This window comes from Suricata suricatta, chromosome 2 (genome assembly GCF_006229205.1).
Source record: "Suricata suricatta isolate VVHF042 chromosome 2, meerkat_22Aug2017_6uvM2_HiC, whole genome shotgun sequence".
NCBI lineage: Eukaryota > Metazoa > Chordata > Mammalia > Carnivora > Herpestidae > Suricata > Suricata suricatta.
In genome coordinates this window covers 60219814-60242463 of record NC_043701.1, presented here as the reverse complement: position 1 = coordinate 60242463, position 22650 = coordinate 60219814, and the positions used below count along the sequence as shown (strand labels likewise).

The following is a 22650-nucleotide window of genomic DNA, read 5'->3' as shown; positions in this document are numbered from 1 at the left end:
GTACAGTGGAACTAATCACAAGTTATTCTCAACAACTGGTAGGAAAAGCAGCATTGACATTAGGGTTTAAATCAGCAGGTCAGGTTAAAAAAAGTGAACCGGGTATCTCCCCTGGCCTTCCTCCTTCGTCCATTCCCAACCTTTTCCCCATGATCCTTTACTTCAAGCCTCTTTCAACACTCTGAACCCACCCCCAGTCCTTCTCTCTTTGTCCTTTGACACACCAGCAGTGGAATCTCAACCCTGGATGCCTATTTCATAATGTCTCCACTCCTCAAACCTCTAACCTCACCCTCCCTGCACTTCCTCTTCCTCCTCTTACTTCACAGAGAAAATGGAGCCTCCAACTTCCTGTCTCTCAAACCCCCAGCTCACAGGTACTATGCCCCGTCCCTGGCTCAGCGCTTATGAAGAAGTGTCCCAGAAGAAGAGGGGTCCACCGCTATGCCCTCTGCCTTTGGGAAATTTCTGCGTGGGTTATGCTTTGTTTAAGCTCTTCTTTTCAGCTGGCATTAAGATGTGCTTAAATCTCTCCCATCTATAAAATCACCTCCTTGATTGCATATATTTCTCTTGCCACTGCCCCCACCTCCGCCCTTTGACTAATACCTTCAGAGCCAAATTTCTTGAAACATTGTTTCCTTGCCACCCTCACTGCCTCTTCACACCAACACAACACCTCTCCTCCCACCCATCCTGAACTGTTGGGATCCTCCACAGAAACTGATGTGGGGCTTGAACTCACGAACAGTGAGATCATGACCTGAGCCAAAATCAAGAGTCAGACATTCAACTGACTGAGTCACTTAGGCACCTCAAGGTCATCTTTGATACTCGCCTCTTGGTCATCAACACTCCCCACCCACCCCAACATCGAGTCAACCACAGGCTTGGTCCATCTAGCCTCTTAAATGTGGCTCAGATGCATTAAATATGTCTTTGTTCCCCTGTCACTTCTCTGATTGAGGCCATCTGGGTCACCATGGTGGCAGCCCAACAGACGTCCCATCTTCCGCTCTTACCCCCTTCCCTCATCAGTTTTCTACTCTGCAGTCACAGTGATTCCTTAACAGGCAATTTGTTCAGATAGCCCCTTCTTAAGACCTTCAGTGACTTCCTATTGCCTCAGGATAAAATCTAAATTTCGTCTCATTTCATTCTGTTAGCCCCCCAATGTCTTGGCTCGGTGGTTCTCAGTATGGGAGGTGCTGCCCGCTAAGGGGCATTTTGGAAATTCCAGGGGGTGGTTTTGGTTGTCATGGAATGAAATGTGTTAACTGGCTTTTAGTGGGTGGGGATGGGAAATCCCAGACATATTGACAAAAAAGAAAATCATCCAATGTCTCCTACAGCTTTGGAATGTTTCACCAAAATCCATGAAGGAAAAACCCTTGTTTATAATTATGAGTTGAAAGCTCTGCTCTATGTTTTAAAAAACATGTACACATGTTTGCAATATACCTGCTTTCATGGCTGTCTCGTGTAGAGTGGTTCGAGGCATATGAGCAGGTCTGTGTGTCATTATGGCTTCTGTGTATTCATGCCTGTGCACATACATATTGAAATACATAGTGCTTCCCTATAAATTACCCTCCTTTATGTCTCTTTGTATATGCATATCACAATGATATTATTTGGAAGCATAGGCTATAATTCCTACAAATTTGTAGTCACAAAATAATCATAATAAAATACGAATGGGTTGGGGAAGGATGCCTGGGTGGTTCTATCTGTTATGCATCTGACTCTTGATTTCAGCTCAGGTCATGATCTCACGGTTTGTGAGATGGAGCCCCGCATCGGGCTCTGTACTGACAGCACAAGGCCTCCTTGGGATTCTCTCCCTCCCTCTCTCTCTCTGCCTCTTCCCATTATGTGCTCCCTCTCTCTAAAAATAAATAAACTAAAAAAATAGAGGAGGTTGGGTTAAGTGATGTTGAGAATCACTGCGGGAGCCACACTGAGCTTTTCAGTTCAGTGACCTGTCATAGCTCTTAGTAGCTCTCCTACCACGTTCCCATCTCCCGTGTGACTGTCTGCATCTCTCCTTTAGAGGGTAGTGAGTCCCAGCATATCGAGGGAGGCGCTTATCTTGGTCATACCTGTGCCTACCACAGTGTCTAATTTACAGTAAATACCTCATAAATATTTGCTCAATAATTACATAGACATGTCTAGTGTGGTATCTTCAAGTGGATACTAAAATGACTACATTCCCTAAACACAAACCAAGTGAAGAGATATGCAGAAAGAAGCCAGGTAGGCTAGGATTGGGGATGAGGGCAGCAGCCCCGGGACTAACTACCTACAGTTCTGGGTCAGAGGCGATTTAGAGGAGGCCATACCTGACGTCAAGCTATAAGGTTTTACAATGTCATGACTCCCTTCTTCTCCTAGAAACTTCTAAAGACTTTATTGACCAAGTGCAGTCCATCCCATGGTTTAAAAGAATGGCAGCTTTACCGTCTAGAAGGTCTAATATAACTTTTGACTCTGAACACATTTTTACAGAAGCATATATCGTGTAATCAGCGTGACTGAAGGAGATTTATAACTGTCTCATGATGCTCGCCAGACTAAAGCTCTATTTGTGCAGGAGGAACAGCCAGGGTTGAACAAAGCTTTCATCTGGGCTTCTTGGTAAAGCAGTAGATCCAATATTAATCTGACTGCAGAGAAGAAGGGACATCGAATGGGCAAGGCCTCAGGCAGTCAATCCTCTTCCCAGAGCTGCAAAATCGGTGGTATAGAAATAACTGTATTTGTCTGTAGTCATAAAATGTGCATGGACTTTTTCCTACTGAACATCCTGGGGCAGGGACTCTAATGGTCACTGTAGGTGCCCTGCCAGACCTTCCTGTTTCCCAGCTGCTGAGGCATTGGCTGCTGAAGGCTCATGGCTGTCCCTTTTTCCAGAAACTTGGAGTTAGCCACAAGTCCAGAAGGTAATGTCCTCATGCACTGCGTGGGGTAGATGAGGGAGGTGCGCACAGGCCCACCACGTTGCCTCCGGGTGGAGCGAACTCCGTGGCACGAACTCCGTGGCACGATTATGCTCTAGAGCCCCTTGTGGGATCAGCTACACTTCAGTGCAGACCACACCCTCGCCCCGTTCCTTCCGCTGTCCCACAAGCATGCCCTCTGTAAATCAGGTGCACCTGGTCTCTGTCTCTGCTCGGCTTCTGGGGAGTTTAGCCTGAAACGGGGATCTAGCATCTCTTCTGAGGTTCTGACAGTTTGCCAAGATCAGGCTGCTCTCCTGATTTTCATTCCAGTTTCATGGTTTTCATAGCTATATATTAGGGAATGAATGTTTGAAAACCTATCAAATGGACATATTTTTTTTGAGTTAACTTCAAATGATCCATTTATATTATGTGTCTACCAAATATCATTGCAATGATTTCATTTACACATTATCTGTCTTCTGTATCAGGATGAAAATTACTTGAGGGCAGGGACCACGTCTCACAACCCAGGAATGTGCCCACTGTCAGCCCACATGTCTTCAGTGAATAGGTGATGAATGGATAATTTGCATGGAGGCATGAAATACAGCATCAAGGCGTCATCCTTGGAATTTACAAAATTTGAAATGTTCAGGATATGGACTTAAAATGAGAATCATAGGAGCACCTGGGTAGCTCAGTCAGTTAAGAATCTGACTCTTGATTTTGGCTTAGGCTATGATCTCATGGTTTGTGAGTTCGAGCCCCACATTGAGCTCAGTGCTGACATCGCAGAGCCTCCTTGGAATTCTCTCTCTCTTCCCCTCTCTTTGCCCCTACCCTGCTGGCATGCTCTCTCAAAATAAATAAATAAACTTAAAAAAAATTTTTTTTAATCAGAAGTATCTTGGGATGCCTGAATAGCTCAGTCGGTTAAGCATCCTATTCTTAATTTTGGCTCAGGTCATGGTCTCACAGTTCATGGTAACATGGAGCCTGCTCAAGATTCTCTCTTCCCCTTTTTCTCTGTCTCCCTCTCTCTCTGCCCCTTCTCTACTAGTACACGTGCACTTGCACTCTCTCTCTCAATAATAAACCTAAAAAACTACACTGAGGAGTATCTTGGCTCTTATCAATTTCAGTTTCATGGCTATTATTATAACAACATAATCCCTTTGTGATTTAGGAATTCTGTAATGTCTTCCTTTCCCTTTCTTTAATCTGTCTGGGTTCCCAACTTTTAGGTTTATCTTCCCTAAATTAAGTTGTTTGGATTTCATTTTCTTTCTTACTGACTCAGGTGGTCCATGAGTGCATCTATTTAAAGCTCCTCAGTAGAGAATATGACTTACATAGAGAAGCAAATCAGGAGAATTTGAATCCTAATTCAAGACTTTGTTTCAATTTTTTCTTCATTTCTACCATAACGAGCCAGAACCTCACCACAATCTCATGTGGCCGTCCAGGTGAAGGATTTAGACCATCTTTGGTGAAGGTCACCAGATTAAATACAAATCACTCAGTTGGAAATGAATTTCACAAAAACAATGAATATTTTTTTTAGTAGGTCTCATATAGTATGTGAAGGCAATATTTGGGATGTATTTATACAATTTTCAACTCTAACTGGGTGCTCTGTTTTTATTCTCCTTTTCCCTCCCACCATCTTTTCCTCATCCCTCCTTCTTTTCCCTTTCCTTCCTTCCTTCCTTCCTTCCTTCCTTCCTTCCTTCCTTCCTTCCTTCCTTTTTCCTTTTTGCTAAATCTTGCAATCCTACATCTGGTAAAATAATCTTACACAATTGTTTTTGGTATTACAATACCTGAACTTACTAAATAGAATTCAAGATACACCTGTCTCATTCTGAATTCCATAGTAGATGATAAAGTAGCAAAGTTTAAGGGTATAAATTTAAAATGTTTGATGGTTAAAAATTGAACATTGAAAACAATTCATGAAATATGAATATATAATTAATTAAATCAGGGTTTGTCAAGCTTCCTGTAAAAGGCTAGACATTAAATATTTTTGGTTTTGTGACCCTTGAGTTCTCTGTGACAAGTACTCAGCTCTTTGTAGCTTAAAAGCAGCTATAGATAATATATAAATAAATGACCGTGACCATGCCTGTGTCCAATTAAAACTCTGTAAGGCAGTAGTTGGGGTAGTAGTTTGCCAATGAAATCATGATATTAGAAGATTCTCATGAATATTTAAAAACGCAATGGTAACAAATTACCTTGGTTTTGAGGCACCTGGGTGGCTCAGTCAGTTAAGCGTCTGACTTCAGCTCAGGTTATGATCTCGTGGTTTGTGAGTTTGAGCCCTGCGCTAGGCTCTGTGTTGACAGCTCAGAGCCTGGAGCCTGCTTCGGATTCTGTGTCTCCCGCTCTCTTTCTACCCTCCCCCACTCATTCTCTCCCTCTCTCTCAAAAATAAATAAATATTAAAAAATATAATTTGGTTTTTATTTACAAAATTACTTTTAAGAAATCCCACACAACGCTACACAATTCTCCTGCAGGCAGGATGAAACTGGTGCTCAGACATATTCCCGAACATCCTGAACACACTGCGGAGAATACCTTCCAGAAATCCGTTTGACAGGTGATTTCAAAAGCCAGACACCCTTGGCGAGTAGGGAATAGATAGGTAAACAAAGGCTTACACTTCCTCAGTGCCCAAACTCTGCTGAGTGAGCAGCCTGGGCCTAAAGCTGGGGACAGAATGAAGGGATTGGGAAGAACATCTATGGTCCAACTCTGTGGGGGATCGACATTGAAGGAAGTCATTCGAGGAAATATTATTCATCATTCCTAAAAGTAAGAAGACTACATAAGCACCATAAGAAAATGCTCGTGATATAATGTGAACTGAAAAATATCCATGCACATACTTATACGAGCACCTTGATGATGACACGGTAAGAGCACAGTCATGTATAAAGTGGAACTTTCACAATGACGACCGTGACATGGTAGAACATCTCCTGGAACTTTCTGCAGTGCCAGCACGCCAAGGCAGCTCAGAGCAGGAGCTCTGCCACCAGGGAGTCTGGCTCTGATTACCGACTCCCCACTCACTAGCTCTGCCTCATTTCTGTCATCTATAAAATAGGGACAATGACAGGACCTACCTCATAGACTGTTGTGAAGTCGAATAGAGTATGTGAAACACTGCAAACCATTGCTAACAGGTGCTGTGCCGTAAGGTTTGCACTTGGTGTTAGGTGATGTTTATAGAGAATAAATGATTTTTTAAAATAAAGAAACATTTCACCATCGAGTCTCAAAGTAGAATTATAATGGGGCTCAGTTTAGAAGGCAGCACCCACGCCACTTCATGATACTTACTGAATCAACCAGGATGTGTGTATGAGCGTGGGCCCCTCCTTCCGAAGGCTGGGAAAAATAGACATCTACGGAATATTGTACATCTGGTTCTAAACAGATGGGTGTGGGAAGCAGCACGAGTCTGTATGAAGAGAAATAAAGCAAAAATTCAGTGACAAAAGTACAGTTATGTAACCTAAGCAGCCGTAGTATTTGGTGGTGTTCTACCAGCGGCGACGTGGGCTCTGCCACGGGGCAGAGGCCGGGTCTAGAACTGCTCAGGTGGGCTGAGTGGACAGCAGAATCACACTCAGATTCTCTGTGTCTCTTCCAGAGGATTGTGCCAAATAGCAAAGCGTTGGGAACAATTAGCCACATGTTGTCATAACTGCTCCGGGAAAAGGACGGGACAGATGTCCTTCATCCTGTCTACCATGCTCATCTCAACAGGGTCTCCATTTTATTTTGCCACAGATCTCTGAGGCAAAATTAGGGGTCTCCTAATAGGTAGCTTTTTACCTTGGAGACTCTCAGCTGTTGAGATAATGCCAGCTGAATATTTTATTCCTACTCTTGTGGTATTTCACTTTCTCACCTCTCAAGGCCATCTGGGGAATGGGAAAGGAATGTTCGAGACTGAGAATCAGGAGATCTTGGCTGGAATCCTGATTCTGTTTCACACCAGCTAAGAGACTGGGGCAGGTCTCCAGGTATTCTCATTCTTGATTTCCTCCTCACTTGATGAAGAGAAAGTCGTCCTCACTGAGTTGTCAGCTAGAAATGATCTTCAATGTGAAGCTTAGTGTAAGTGCTTAGCAAGCACTTAATAAATGCCACTGTCTCCTTTAATGCACTTCTTCTCTGCCTAGCTCTTTGCTACAAATTATTGACAGACATACAAAATTCTAAGAAGGTTTCCATGTTTAAGGATAGGTCCCAGGCATACCTGGAAGTCGCCGGTAAAGGGAAAGACCGAGGTCGTGGCCATGGAGTCTCACGCGCACAGTGCTGGCTCTCTCCAAGGGGCTTAACCAGGACCTGGACAGCCCAGTCGGCTGCCGGCTACATGGACATGACATAAAAGCATGTTTTCGTGAGGATGTACACACAACACACACCGAATGGACAGCACTTGCAATCCAATCTGTAACCCACAGCCCTCTTAGAAAATGGAATTTTGGAGCTGAAAAAAGTCTTAGAGGTTTGCAGTCAGCTCTAACTCGCTGGTGGCTGAACGGCGAGCTGGGTAGGCGGAATATCGTTTCTGGCTCGAGCTAGCGTTCATAGGCTCTAAAGCCCCTGGGGCTCCTGACAGAGCTAGTCATTAATGTCTGTCTCCCCAAGAGTCAATTGATTCATCCTGCCCCTGGATCACTGAACAAAAATGAAAACTTGGAACCCTTCATAAAAGGATATATACTTTTTTTTCACGCTATTATGTAAATATAAGGGGGACCTAGGTGGCTCAGTGGATTAAGTACCCGACTTTGGCTCACACAATGATCTCGCGGTTTGTGGGAGTGAGCTCTGCATCAGACCCGTGCTGACGGCTCAAAGCCTGAAGCCTGCTTCAGCTTCTGTGTCTGCCTCTCTCTCTGCTCCTCCTCTGCTCACATTCTGTCTCCGTCTCTCAAAAATAAACATTAAAAATTTAAATACCACTATATAAATATATTATTACATAAATTTTCTTATGTAACATTTATTATATTACTAAATCTATTTACATGCATCTAAATATGTGTAGATAATTACAGCATATGCTAGTTAGCTATACTCTGAAAGCCGTGCAATTTGGAAATGGTTTTTTTTAAATTAATTTTGAGAAAGAGTGAGTGAGAGAGAGAACACATGTGTGCAAGAGGGGAAGGGGCAGAGAGAGAGAGGGAGAGAAAGAACCCCGAGCAGACCCCACACTGTCAGTGCAGAGCCTGATGTGGGGCTGAATCCAGGAACCATGAGATCGTGACCTGAGCCTAAACCAAGAGTCGGACTCTTTTTTTTTTTTTAATAGTTTATTGTCAAATTGGTTTCCATATAACACCCAGTGCTCTTCCCCACAAGTGCCCTCCTCCATCACCATCATCTCTTTCCCTCCCTCCCCCTCCCCCTTCAACCCTCAGTTCATTTTCAGTATTCAATAGACTCTCATGTTTGCATCCCTCTCTCTCCCCAACTCTCTTTCCCTCTTCCCTTCCCCCAGGTCCTCCATTAGGTTTCTCCTGTTTTCCTGTTAGACCTATGAGTGCAAACATATGGTATCTGTCCTTCTCCGCCTGAAGAGTCAGACTCTTAACCGACTGAGCCTCCCAGGCATCCCTGGAAATGCTTTATAAAGATGTCAGAGGGGCGGCTGGGTGGCTCAGTCAGTTGAGTGTCTGACTCTTGATTTTGGCTCAGGTCATGATCTTGTGGTTCGTAAGATTCAGCCCTGCATTGGGCTCTGCACTGGCAGCGAGGAGCTAGCTCGGGATTCTCTCTCTCTCCCCCTCTCTCTGCCCCTACCCTGCTCACCTGCCCTACCCCTCTCTCTCAAAATGAATAAATAAAAATTCAAACAAAAAAATTAAAACACTAAAGATGTCAGAGATGTGTTCTATGGAAAAATTCATTTGTTATATTTTTAATCACTTGTCCTACTCACCAGGTCCAAGTTCAATGAAGTCCCTTGGCTTTTGTTTATAAATGAGAAATAGAGAATTATGTCATATCAAGAGTTTCAAAGTGGGTCAGCAGCTCTGGTCATGTAACACACAGTGAGCGCTTCCAGAATGTGGTCCCTGGGGGGCCCCTGAGAGCACTACCCCCAGCCTTATAAAATACTTTTGAGAGGGGGAGATGGTCTGTGGGGTGTCAGATTATCACTGAAAAGATTATGCAAAGAGAAAGTGAGGAACCACTGCCCTAGATCAAGTGTTTTTCTAATTTGGTTTTTTTTTTTTAATCTTTATTTATTTTTGAGAGAGAGAGAGAGAGAGAGAGAGAGAGAGAGAGAGAGACAGAGCGCGTGAGCGAGCATGAGTGGGGGAGGGGCAGAGAGAGAGGTAGACACAGAATCTGAAGCAGGTTCCAGGCTCTGAGCTGTCAGCACAGACAGCTTGAACTCATGGACCATGAAATCATGGTCACGCTTAACCCAAAGGTGCACGCTTAACAGACTGAGCCATCCAGCCGCCCCTCTAATTTGGTCTCTATTCTGTCTTAGATATTTCTCAAAAGGCAGTGGGGGAGGGGGAGCAAGGCTGGGGAGACCCGGAGGAGCAGCCTGCTTTTAGTTTTGCTCTTGTTTCAGGGTAAAAGCCAAGTGCAAATAAACGCCTCTTCTGTATCTCTAGGAGTCAGAATCTCTTCATATAGGTTAGTCTGTGAAGTTTTTAGAAAAAAGCCCAAGGACAGCAGAATTTATATTATTTTAGTTTTTTATTGTGCTTATACAAACATTCCATCACCACTTCCTTAGACCTTGCCCCTTCAATATATAACGCTGCTCTCTCCATGGAATACGTCATGCATGCCTCTGGCTTACTGTGTTGTTTTAATACCGTTAGGAAACCCTTTGATTTATAATGCTCTCCAGATGTTCTGGGGTTGGTTTTTTTGTTTTTGTTTTTTTTTTGCAAATCATTCTATCTTGCAAGACTGGAATGGAAACTCTTTGCTCGAAAATGTACTACTTTAGGCAGGTTTTACCCCTGCAAAAGAAGCTGGATACCTGAGTTTCATAGCGAATGGCAATGGTGAAGTCCATGGGAAAGGCAATGTGGTCGACAGCAAATCGCAAGCCAGCCCCAGGAAGAACCTGGGCAAACCCAGTTCCAGTCCACGCAGTAGGGGTTCCAGGAACCGGTTCTCGGAAAACAACGTGAACAGCAGGCACCTGGCCAAAAGTCACTGAGCCCTAAAATTGGAGAAGAATGCATTCAGCGTTGCTAGAGCCGAGTCCTGGAAGAGTTCAGGGGGGAAAATGGATATATTTCCTGATGTGTATATGATCCGTCTGAGTCACGGATAAATTATTCCAACCAGGATACGATCCAGAATGCATCTGAGGTGTGCTGAATCGGCAGCTTTGGAACATATGTTACTGTATAGAACGATTGATTTCCAAGCCGTGTCACTGGAAACCACTTTAAACTTAAGTACCCCACGTGCTAATGAATTGAACACATTCCACACTGCTGACCTTGGGTTTTCTCAGATATGACTGTGGGATTCCGGCCAAAATATGGAGGGAAAGAAATTATTTCCATGCTCACTTCATGGACTTTGCTCATTATGCACGACAGTGAGAAAACCCACATGGATATCTTTTTTGGGATATTTCTTCCATGCAGACATGAGGAACGCTCTTCTATCTGCTTGGAGGTGTAGAAGTATAAAACACGTAACACACTTGATCAGCATCCCGGATGGTCTCTGTCCTAGATGTCAGCCTGGGGCCGTCTAGAACCTGGAGATAATATTTTAAGGACTTTTACATCTGTCTCCTCACGCTCCCAGCATCCACCAGAATTCTGCCTCTTGTTGCTTTTTGCCTGTTGCACTACAGTAGTGCCTTGGCCGCTCTCTCCATCCCTTCCCTAGTCCAATCCACATGACACACCACTGCCAATAAGTGCTTTACACTCTTACCGACTGCCAACAGAATCACGCCCAAATTACCTAGCCTGAAGTTCAAGTTGCTCTGAGCTCTAACCCAAACTGCTCCTCATTTGATGAATGTTTATTCAATAACAATTCAATGTCAGCCCCTGCATTAGGAATACAAAGATGAATAGGACACAGTCCTGGCCACGGAGGAGATAAAACTTTGCACTGGAGATCGAAATGTAAATAAAACTGTATTGCCAGATTAGCTTTCAGCAGAGATCTATGTAAACTTGACTACATGCAATGTCTTTCAAACATTTAAGAAACACTTTCACAAATGCAGTAGACACTGTAGATGCCCCTGGGGGACCCCCTTTACCTGGTTGGTGCACCCTCACCCCTAGTTGCTGTATGTGTGGCTTCTAAGAGCTCACAGTCGCTTCCTTTACTAGAGAATTGCCCTCTCATACCTCCTTCCCAAGCCTACCACCACCCCTGTCCCTGAGGGTAGTTCACAGCCAATGGCTTTTTGATCAGAGCTATAAAAGGCTGACTCTGTCAACTTTGGGACAACTTTGCCTGCAGTTCATGTCTCTGAGTTCCTTCATGGATCAATCCAAAGTTGGTTTTACCTGAGACCACATCGTACTCTTTCCTTGTCTTATTTCCTTCACTCTCTTACTTAGTTTTCCTGAATAACACTTCTGTACTAAATCACATGCGCCCAAATCCAGGCTTGGGCTCTGTCTCTTTCCAGGGCACTTGACCTGAGACAGTTGGTGCCAGCCAGTTTACCTAAAAGCAGACTCCAAGATGCAATTTGAGAAGAGGATCGTTTTTTGGTCCAGTTGGCAATTGGGACCCCCGTGTGTAACATGTACTGATGGTTTCTGAGATGCGGCAGCAGAGAAATTGCTAAAGCTATAAGCTGTGGGGAATGGTGACAGGATAAAGGCAGAAGGAGAGCCACTGAGTGGAACAATGTTTCTGGCATTGAGAGCTATGGGGGAACGGTAATTATAAGGACTGTAGAAAGAGGTGGGAGTTGCTGAATGCCACTGAGCTTTGGTGAGTGAGGATGACAGGCTCAAAGCAGTCAATCACCAGTTTAAAGCCAAGTGTGAGAATCAGAGGGCCTCCTTGGAGGTATTTAAAGAGACTCGTCTCCTTTAGGTAGATGCCAGGAAGAGCTGAAGGCCCAGCACGGGACCTCATTGTAAGACTTGCAGAACTTTGGAGAAGTCTGAATTCTCAGGCTTCTTAAGTCACCTATGCCAAAGTCGGGTCCATCACAGGGAAAAAGGATCTTAAGACATGGGTGATGCACAGGAGAACCTTGAACTCTGAGGCTCTCCTGAGCACTCATGGACTATAGACATAATCCTCCTACTCTTCCTGGAAAGTAGTACCCCTCCATTTCACCCCTGCCACATTTGAGGATAATGTGGAAACCTCAAATGATGCAGCTATCTTGTAAGAAAAAGTGTAACTTCCTAAGGATCTCCCTCTACTACCACTCCTGACCGTGTACCTGATAATTAGGGTCAAGTTTCAGCATGATCTGACTGGGAAAGTGCTAGATCTCTGAGAGGGACCTGGCTAACATGTACCGGTAGCAACTGGGAAAGAATGGGTCTGAGTCCTGAGGTTGCTAGAATAAGGAGGCAGAATGTGAAACTGGATAGAGAGTTTGCTGATTTGGGGTCACCAGTAATATAGGATTTAATAGCCTGGCAACAGCCTGGGAGCCTTGGGAGATGGATCCAATATTTTGCTGGAGTAACTCTTGGAAGTTTGGCAAAAACTGTGGCCCTGAGGAAAGGACATGGCGGTTCCAGAACAGCTGTAGCAGACTGTGGAGCAAGGGATACAAGGCTCAGAGTAGTAGGCATTCTAGAACGGATCTAAGATACAAGACTAGGAAACCCACCAACTGATTATGTTCCGTAAAGGCCTGGAGGACACATTAGTGGGACAATAAGCAATGGACTGGTGATAGAGGCATGAGCATCACTGAAAGGCTGAGTGCTGGGTGTTCTCTGTAGGCTGGTAGGATATATCATTGCAAAACTGAGCTCCTTGGTATCAACGTGGAGGACAGGATCCCAGACTATTGAAGGCTGGGTAGCACTTAACTCTCAAAAGCCAGGTGGGCATAATTATTACAGGGGGCAGCAAGGTTGGAAGAGACAAGGTGGCCTGACCCATAGGAATCTCCTATGGAGATGACTAGTAAAACATGGTGTTCCTAGGAACAACCAGATGAACGGACAACCAACATATTGCTTAATGTATATTGTCAAAAGTGATCAGGGACGAATTAGCAAAAAGCTGAGGTCAGATGCTCCAGTGGAAAGATGTGATATTCTGTCGAGCTCCTAGACCTGAGCCACTTCTTAGATCCAGAACCTGGTGACTGAATAAGAGGCAGGATCCCCATGAAGAAAGACTCTTCAACACCATGGCAAGGATAAACCAGGTACCCAAAGTGCCATCATGGTCCCCTTGTTAGAAGAAGGGCATATGAGGGTCAGGTAACACATGGGGTCCTGGCCTAAGTCCTTTTGCAATTGGTTCACTGATTTACTGAACCAACCATTGATTATTTCCTCTACTTCCTATGTAATTGGAATGGACCTGCTTAGCAGTAGGCATTGATTATTGACCCGTAAGGAAAGGGAAGAGTTCTTCTAGAAGGAAATGCCAAGTAAAAGCTTGTGAAATGCCCATTCTCAACCACTTTCTCTCCACCAAGTCAAGAGAGTAAATAAAGCAATATGACAAATCAGAGACATCCTCAATGTGCCACTCTCCGGACTTGATGGTGGTTCCCGTCATGTCCCCGTCATAAACTTCATACAGACGTAACCAGCTTGTAGCCCCATCTGCCGCTGCTGTGCTTGATGGAGCATTTTCACCAGGCAGATTACCACCACCCTCACACAGGCTATACAGCTACGGAAGTGCAAGATGTGTTCTTCTCCATAAACATAGAGAAGGAACCGAAGCAATCTGTATTCACTTGGGATGGGCAGTAGCGTATATTCAGTCTTGCCCCAAGACTGTTCATTCTCCCAGTCTCTGTAGCAGGATAGCCCAAAGGGGTTTGAACCATCCAGATATTCCACAAAATGTCACATTGATTTCCTCTATTAAAGGAAAGTAAAGTGGGTCCCTTGGTCCAAGCTGAGGTTATGTGGTCTCCCACAGTGTGAATCAGATACTCTACGACCTCTGTCAGAACCACCGTCTGAGGGCTCACAGAGTGCCTGATTCATCAGTGTCGCATGACATGACCCGTCCTCAGCTCAAGGGACCCAGTTCACAGCAGAAGTAGAGCAGTGGTCACGTGATTTTGCGATTCCTCCTACTCTACACAAACCATGCCATCCAGAAGATGTTAACTGCAGATGGCAGTGGAATGGGGCCCCTTAAAAATGCATCAGCTTCACTAGCTTGGGGACACCCTGTGAGATGGGACAGTATTCTTCAGGATGTCACTTACTCCTTAAAGCCTTTATTTGATGCTGTGCACCCAATGGGGAGAAAACGTGGGTTTGGGAATTGAGTAGGAGTAGCCAAGCTCATTGTCATGGGTGGTGACCAAGGGAATTTGGGCTCTTTGTACTTGCAACTTTAGGCTCTGTGGGTCTAGATTTCTTGATTCTTGGGCAGGAACAAAAAATTCCACTAACTTTAAAGCTATGGCTGCTGCATGGTCACTGGGGCTTCTCATGCCTATAGACCAGGAGGCCTAGGAAGAAATGACCATAACCGGAAGGGCTGATCCTACTTAATTAGGCCATGAGAAATATGTGTGACACTGAGGTGGCCCACTAAGAAACATGTGGTGTTCCCCTACATGTAGCCTGAGAAGACCATGGAAACCAGGGGCTCAGTCCTAAAAGGATGAAGGTCTAGGTCATCCCATCCAGCAGAAGTGTGAATTAAGGGTGAAGGGAATCCAGAATGGGTGGCAAGGAAGGAGGGAGATGGTGAGTATTCGTTACAACTCTGGGGACTAATTGTGGCAGCCAGGGACTGTATGTGTCCCACTAATCTCTGTTTGTACATCTCCCCAGGAATTGTGACCAGTGAGAATCCTGGAGAGGATGTGCGGACATGGGATGAACTTAACATTAGGAGGCAGATGGGCAGGGTCAATTTCATGGGCATGCAAAGAGGTGTGCTTCCAGAAGGTCCCCATGCTTGGTTTAATGCTCTGCCATCACCATCTTGAGATAATTAATAATTTAATGTTTGAAATTGTTTTGTAAGTGAAGTCTCTTGGCACAAGGAACCATGCACAGGAGCAGGAGAGATATGCCCCGTATACATGTGTGCCTCTTTGCCCCCATTTGCAAATAGTGCACATGATGCCAATGAGCACAGCATTCCAATGGACCTACTATGCGCACGTGCTCAGCGAGACTAAGAGTGCGTACAGGGTAAGTGGGTTACATTGATGGCTGAGGAAGCAGGGTGCTGACAGCTGCAAGAAGCCAGGTTTTTTCTGTTCCAGCCAGAACTTCCTTTGGAAGAAGAAGGCAAAGGCATTCTAAGAAAGACAGTATTCATGCTGCTACCCTTTATTAGCCAGCTGCATCCACTGAGGGATGACCAGAAGGAGAGAAAGATAGGGCGACTCCTGGTCGTCTTTCTTGCCGCCCTCCCTTACTGGTTAGCACACTCAAAGTATGGAGTGTTGGTAGGACACACATCGAAAAGTGAAATAGAAACAGTTGCATTCATTTTGCATAGCATTCCCATGTTCTGGGGAGACCAAAATACACATGCATTTCTAACTACAAAACACAACCCATGTAATTTCGGTGATTTCACATGAACCCAAATGCTCTTATATTTGTAGTGAAAATTGGCATTGCATGATATAAAGATATATGGTTCATTTATATTTTAAATATTTCTTCATGACGACATTAGATGGCAAATAAAAACACCGAGAAGTCAAGAGACTATGGAAAAAAGTAAGAAGCTATATGTTTCAGTGCCGTCAATGTTCTTTTTCTATAAGATTGGAACAAATGGCCGTGCATGTGGGTCTGAACAGGCAAGGAGCAGACACCAGCCCATGCTGTTAGCACTGCTGGTCCCCTTGGCTGGGCCACACTCTCCAGCCACAGCTGCCGTGACACAGCTCCTTTCTCTTGAGAACTGCCCTTGCACCGGAGCCACCTCACCTGGGAGCTTGCCGGCATCTGCCCTGGGACCCCACAACCATGATGGACCAATGGACACAACAGGCCTGTTTTTGGGCCTCAATGGGGGACAATTTTGTTGTGCCATTTATGCTTCTGACCTTCACTGGGGATCAGGCCAAGGCTAGATCTATCCTGGACCTCATCCTTGCCTCATTTTCTCTCAAGCCTCCTGCCCTCCCTCCCCTAAGGCTTTTCCTGATGAGTGTTCCCTCAGGCACGTGCACCCACATTTCTGCTGCAATGTCTGTTTCCAGGGAACCCAACCTAAGACACACACGTACAAATTTCTATAAACCGAAACAAAAATTTCACCAAGAAAATAGGTCCTTGTTTTGTATTGCTCTGTTGGACTAAGCTAGGCCCAGCCAATTGATTTCATAACCTTAATCATAGGACCTGCAGTTTGAAAATTACAGATCTGTGTGACCCCAGAGATGGAAACAATGAACCATGTCCAGATGTTGGGGTAGGAAGGTAAATCTGCATTGGGTCTTAAGGGATAAGTAGAAGTTTTACAAATCAATAAAAAACACAGAGGTGGTCATTTCAGACAAGAGTCAGGAGAGTAGTTTCTGGATATTTAGAGCTGTGTTTCTCAAAGAGCCATCATGGACCACCCGTATCAGAATCACCTTGGGGTGCCTGGCAGACGTGCAGATTTCCTGAACAGTCCCAGACTCCCTGATTCAGCATCTTGGGGATAAGGTCTTGGAATCTGCATTCTAAAGGAACTCCCTGGACAATAAGTATGCAGAGTAAAATTTGAGGTTCACTGATTTGTGCCAGAGAGAGCCAGGAGATGGGAGGAGCACCTCATTCTCCATTCTTCTTTTCCAGATGGACTCAGAATGAGAAGCCCAGAGAGTCAGAGAAAGCTCCTGACTTCTCTGGGCATGTGGTGTGGGCACAGGAACAGGCAAGTGAAAGAGCGAGGCTGCCATGACTGGTGCTCTTGGACTTGGGAGGAAGAATACCAGTGAGGAAGCCTTCTCCGATCCTCTCACCTGGAGGCAGCTCTCCTTAACCTGAAGCCCACAGCACATTATGTGGGCACCTCCTCTACGATACTTACCCCGCCCAGCCACCATTAGTGGTTTGTGCACACGGCTCATTTCCACAACAATGATCTTAAGGGTAGACGTCATGCTGACATATTCTTTTTGCCATTGATTCAACCATTTCATTCACTCAAGGAGGTCTCTAATATGTAAGGAACTGACTCACATGCTGGGTTTGTGAACGAGACCACTAGCGTCTGATTTCATTGGCTTTCCAACATGCCCCTTCATGTGTACACACATGGGAATGCTCAGTAAAGATCCCAGTGTACTGAATGAATGAATGGGTCTACAGCATCCCCAGCTTTGACGAATATAGTTGGATGGCTATTTTCCAAACTAATATAGTTGGATGGCTACAAGGTCCTAAGGTCTCCTCTGGCCTTCCGAAGGCCATTGGAGCAGTGTCCCATGGAAGTGGCCTCATCCTGCACTGACACCAACACTGGCCAACTACCATCGCCTCAAATTCTAGGGCAACATCATGCACCATTCCCAGGGATATCAGCATGTCTTCTTCCTTCCAATTAAAGGGACAGCCCTTCCTCAGCACTGTTCCTTTCCTTATGACCTTAAAATGACAAAAACTTGTGTCCTTGCAATACCTGACTCTGACTCCAGAATCTAGCTTTCCAGAAAGTTCTGTCTTGTAAGAAATAAAGCTACTGAGATTCTGCCCAGAAACTCTAATTACATTGAGCCTGTGCTCTCCTTTCCTCCATCCCATCCTTAAGGACACTGGGAGCTTACACGGACTGAGTACTCACATGGACCCCACACGGTTCTGAGCGCATTACCAGATTGTTCGTTTCAGGCAGGACAGATAATGGCCATGGAGAAGTGGTTTACCTCACTCTTCTCGTCCGCACGTACACTCTGCTTCTGATTTTTCTTCAGTATTATCTTGCCTTTGTCAACTATGAAGTCACTTCCTTGTTGCTGGAAGAACACATCACACGTAGGCAAAGTGGTTGCTGCGATCTTAAAAAGACAAGAAATTACAGCATAAGTAACCCACACAAGTTCTGGTTCTACCACAGTGCAGGAGTTTCGGGTTATATGATAACTTAAAAGGAAATCACGATTTTCACTTCATAGCCTCAGGAAGGAGTCATGAGGCATTTTATAATTCTTGGTTTCTCTGTGAAAATGAGAAATTTTTGGTAGTCCTATGACACCTTGGGTTTTCTTTGGAACGATGCTGTACTGGTGAAATTCAAAACTGGGAAAACATTTATTCACATGGAAAGAGAGTTGGGGAGAGAGAGGGACACAATACCTGAGGGACTATTGATTGAATACTGAAAACGGACCAAGGGTTGAAGGGGGAGGGGGAGGGGGAAGGGAGGTGGTGGTGATGGAGGAAGGCACTTGTGGGGAAGAGCACTGGGTGTTATATGGAAACCAATTTGACAATAAACTATTACAAAAATAAAAATAAATAAAAATTATTTTGTTCTTCAAATAAAAGTACAAATGCTATGCTTTAATGTGAGAGCTCAAGAAGAAAGTTGTAGAAAATCAACAGCAGGCATGGTGTAGAGACTCCGATTCATTAGCTATTGTCACTCTGGATACTCTCTAGACCAATTCCTGGCAGTTCTCACAGTCTGTGGGATTTGGCTTTTCAGGGGCCTGTGAGAGGTTATACCAGGAGAGCCAACTGAAGCAGAGGAATTGCATCCATGCAGTTCCCATTTCCTTAAAATCCTGGTCTCAAAGGCTTCCCTTTCATACCATCTCCTTAGTGGGGATCGGGTCAGAATCACCAATTGCTCATTTCCAGATTTTCCCGGTCTTCTGGACATGAGTGTTTCCTTGGTGGATGTTTCGTTTTTGGTTTTACAGACAAGATACTTTTCATTTCATGGGTTGTTTGTCAAGAGCATATAGTGCTCGGGTCAGCTGAGGCCCGCTTCAGAAACTCTCTTATTTTAGTTTTATTTAGTGGTTTTCAGTCACACTCTCTGACCATCTGTCTGACCTTTGTGATGAGGACCTTCGGGCAGGCCACCCTGCATTATGTCTATTTGTCCTCCTCTTTCTTTCTTTCTTTTTTTCCCCCCCCCCTCACCAACTGTGTTTATTGTGTAACACAAAATTAGATCGGTTTCATTAATTTTATACAGAAAGCGTATTATGGAATTAGCTTTATACTATACTGCATTAAGTTCTACACGATATTAAATTCAATCAATATTAAGTTTTGTGACCACAGGTAGTTTCTATAAGAAAACAAACCAGCACTTCCCAACTGCCCATGAACCATGTAGGGATTCTGTTCACATGTAGACTTGATTCAGCAGGTCTAGAGTGGGACCTGAGACTCTCCAAGTCCAGTGACCTCCCAGGTGACCCCAACCTTGTTGGTCTATAGAGTACATTTTGAGTCGCAAGGATGGTGCCATAGATGGAATGTTTAAGTCCCTGCAAAGTCCACGTAGAGAAGGCTAAACCTCACAGAGGTGGGGATGAAGGGTGGGGGTCTTTTCAAGGTGACTGGGTCATGAGGGCACACCCCATGAATGGGATTAGTGGCCTTATGAAAGAAACCCCAGAGAGGTCCTCTGCACCTTCCTCCATGTGAGGACTCAGTGAGAAGATGGCCATCTATGAACCCGGAAGCAGGCTTTCTCTAGACGTGAATCTGCTGGCGCCTTGATCTTGGAATTCCCAGCTCCTAGTACTGTGAGAAATAAATTTTATGTTGTTCATAAGCCACTCAGTCGGTGGTGCTTTTATTATAGCAGCCTGAACAAATGAAGACACACACACACACACAATCTTTTGAAGACTCACTAAGAAAGTTAATTGTCATTTTTCTTAGTTCTCCAATGGTCTTGGATTCATATCCTTTTGTAACTCATCTTCATCCTTTCTCCTTTCTCTGCTACATCTTAGTTTATTCCTTATTCCTTCCTTATTCCATCCCAGACCTCGCTGCTACTGGACCACACTTATAAGAACACCGAGGAAAGTCTTCATCAGGTCAGTCTCTGGCTCTGAGAAACTTCAATGAGTTCTCATTGCTCAAAGAGTAAAATATAGTGTTTTTCATAGGAGCATCCAATGTTCTTTCCCAATACTTCTTCCCTATATAAACTTCCTGTTTTACCTGTGAATATACCTACACTGTCTCTCCTCTGAGCCATTATTTGTAACTTTTCCTGGCTGGACAGTCTTCTCACCAAGGCCATCAACTGGAACACTTACTGCTTTCAAGTCTCAGGCCACATTATTCCATGCCTTAAGCCTGTTCACAAAGGATCACTTATGAGTCTGAAATCTTAATGCACGGCACATATTGACCCTTCGTGTCATATGTCTCTGCCCTCACCCTGAGGTATCTATGTAAGTGTATTAGCTAGAGTTAAAAATTCCTGGAGGGTAGAGACCATAACTAATTGCTTTCTATGCTGCTCTTAGCCTGGAGCTCAGTGTTGGGCATGGGGGTGGCACATATTGATGGGTTAAGAGAAAGAGTTTTGGAACCAGGTGCATCTGGGTTTCAATTCAGGGCCCACTGCCCACCAGCTGTGTGGCTTGGGGCAAGGTAGGTAACCTCTCTAATGTTTCCCTCATCTTGGAAATTAAAGTTGATAATACTTAGGTTGTTTGGAAAGTCAAATGAGATAACGTATATAAAGTGCAAAGGACAAAGTGCTAACTAAGGGGAAGTTATTGTTGTTTTTTTTTACATGACCTCTACTCCCAACATGGGAATTGAACTCCTGACCCCGAGATCAAGAGTGTCTGCTCCAATGACTGAGCCTGTCAGGTGCCCCTGGAAGTTTTATTAATGTCAACAGTAAGAGCATAATAAGCACACGATACATATTTGTTAAATGAATATGAAAATAAATAGTGTTTAGCTTAAACTCTTTCTACTACAATTAAGGATTATCTGTTCAATGGAGATGAAATTATTCATGCTATATTTTAAACACAACATAAGTCCCAGCTTGAATTGTCATAGATATTATTTTCCATTCCTCTACACAATTTTCCTTGCCCTTGAGGCCCGTTCTATGTCCTTGACCTTTGTCCTTAAACCACGGAGAGAGGAGTAAGGCTTCACATCGGACAGCATTCACGGTTTGGAGCTGTGTTAGCCATGATATTACTCTACTTACCTGCTTCTCAGCAGCTACTGCATGGCGCACTGGGAATAAATGTTAAGTATCAGTCCATCTACTCTAGATATTACATGTGCTTTGTGTTTTCTTATCTAAAATAGTGGGGACAATTATAGAGTTGTATAGGAAAGACACTCCTGTGTGTCCCCTCTACTGTCACACAGTTACTACACTCACAATACTTTGGACACCAGTGTGTGATTTATTCCTACATTTGCCAAGTCTTGGACACTAGCTGAGTGTCCTATAATTTAATTCTGTCCCAATACCATCTCCCTGGACTTTGTGTCAGATGCCACAAGTTAAGAGCTCAGTCCCACCAGACTGTCCCCCACCCTTCAGATGCTAACAGAAAATCCAGGTTGTTACCAGTACTTCTGACCAACCAGCTATAAACTGGGATTCCCAAGACCCCCTTCTTGGGTTTGAGAATCTGATAGAACAAAACCCAGGGAAACACTGATGTTTGGTGGTTTATTATATAATAAAGAATTCTTTAAAGGATACAGAAGAACCGACAGATGAAGAGATACTCAGAGTGATGACTGGGAAGGTTCCCAGCGCAGGAGCTTCTGGGCCCTGGAGTGGGGTTGCACCACCCACCCACCTGGCACATGGAAGTGTTCACCAACCTGGAAGCTCTCTGAACCCCACATGTTGGAGATTTTAATGGAGGCTTTATCACATAGGCATGGTCCATCATTAACTCAATCTCTGGTTCTCCTCCCCTTCACAGAGAATGGGGGGGGAATAGAAAATTTCAAGCTTCTAATCAGAAGCTGGTGACCAGCCCCCATCAAGGAGCCCATCAAGTCACCCAATTAGAACCAAAGACACCCTTATCCTCCAGAAAATTCTGAAGGATTTAGGAGCTCTTCACCAGGACCCAGGGGTAGGGACCAATATATATTTTCTATTACTTTATGACAGTTACAGCCTAAATGCAAATACCAATATTATCTTCCAAAAGTTTTTTTTTAGTCACCATCATAAAGATGCAAAATTAAAAATCATGTACCCTCCTACACTGTTGGTGGGAATGTAAACTGGTACAGCCACTCTGGAAAACAGTGTGGAGGTTCCTCAAAAAACTATCCATAGAACTCCCTTATGACCCAGCAATAGCACTGCTAGGGATTTACCCAAGGGATACAGAAGGGCTGATGCATAGGACCACTGTACCCCAATGTTCATAGCAGCAATGTCAACAATAGCCAAAACATGGGAAAAGCCTAAATGCCCATCACCTGATGAGTGGATCAAGAAGATGTAGTATATATACACAATGGAGTACTACATGGCAATGAGAGGGAATGACATATGGCCATTTGTAGGAAAGTGGATGGACCTTGAGGGGGTCATG

General features: G+C 44.4%; 1 protein-coding gene across 1 annotated transcript in view; it reads right to left on the bottom strand.

The window, feature by feature from the left end:
• Positions 1 to 22650, bottom strand: part of LAMB4 (laminin subunit beta 4) — a 95806-nt gene that overhangs the window by 45982 nt on the left and 27174 nt on the right. Inside the window, 3 exon segments of the mRNA XM_029956713.1 lie at positions 6303 to 6423; positions 7228 to 7343; positions 9994 to 10179. Of these exon segments, the coding sequence (XP_029812573.1) occupies positions 6303 to 6423; positions 7228 to 7343; positions 9994 to 10179 (423 nt within the window).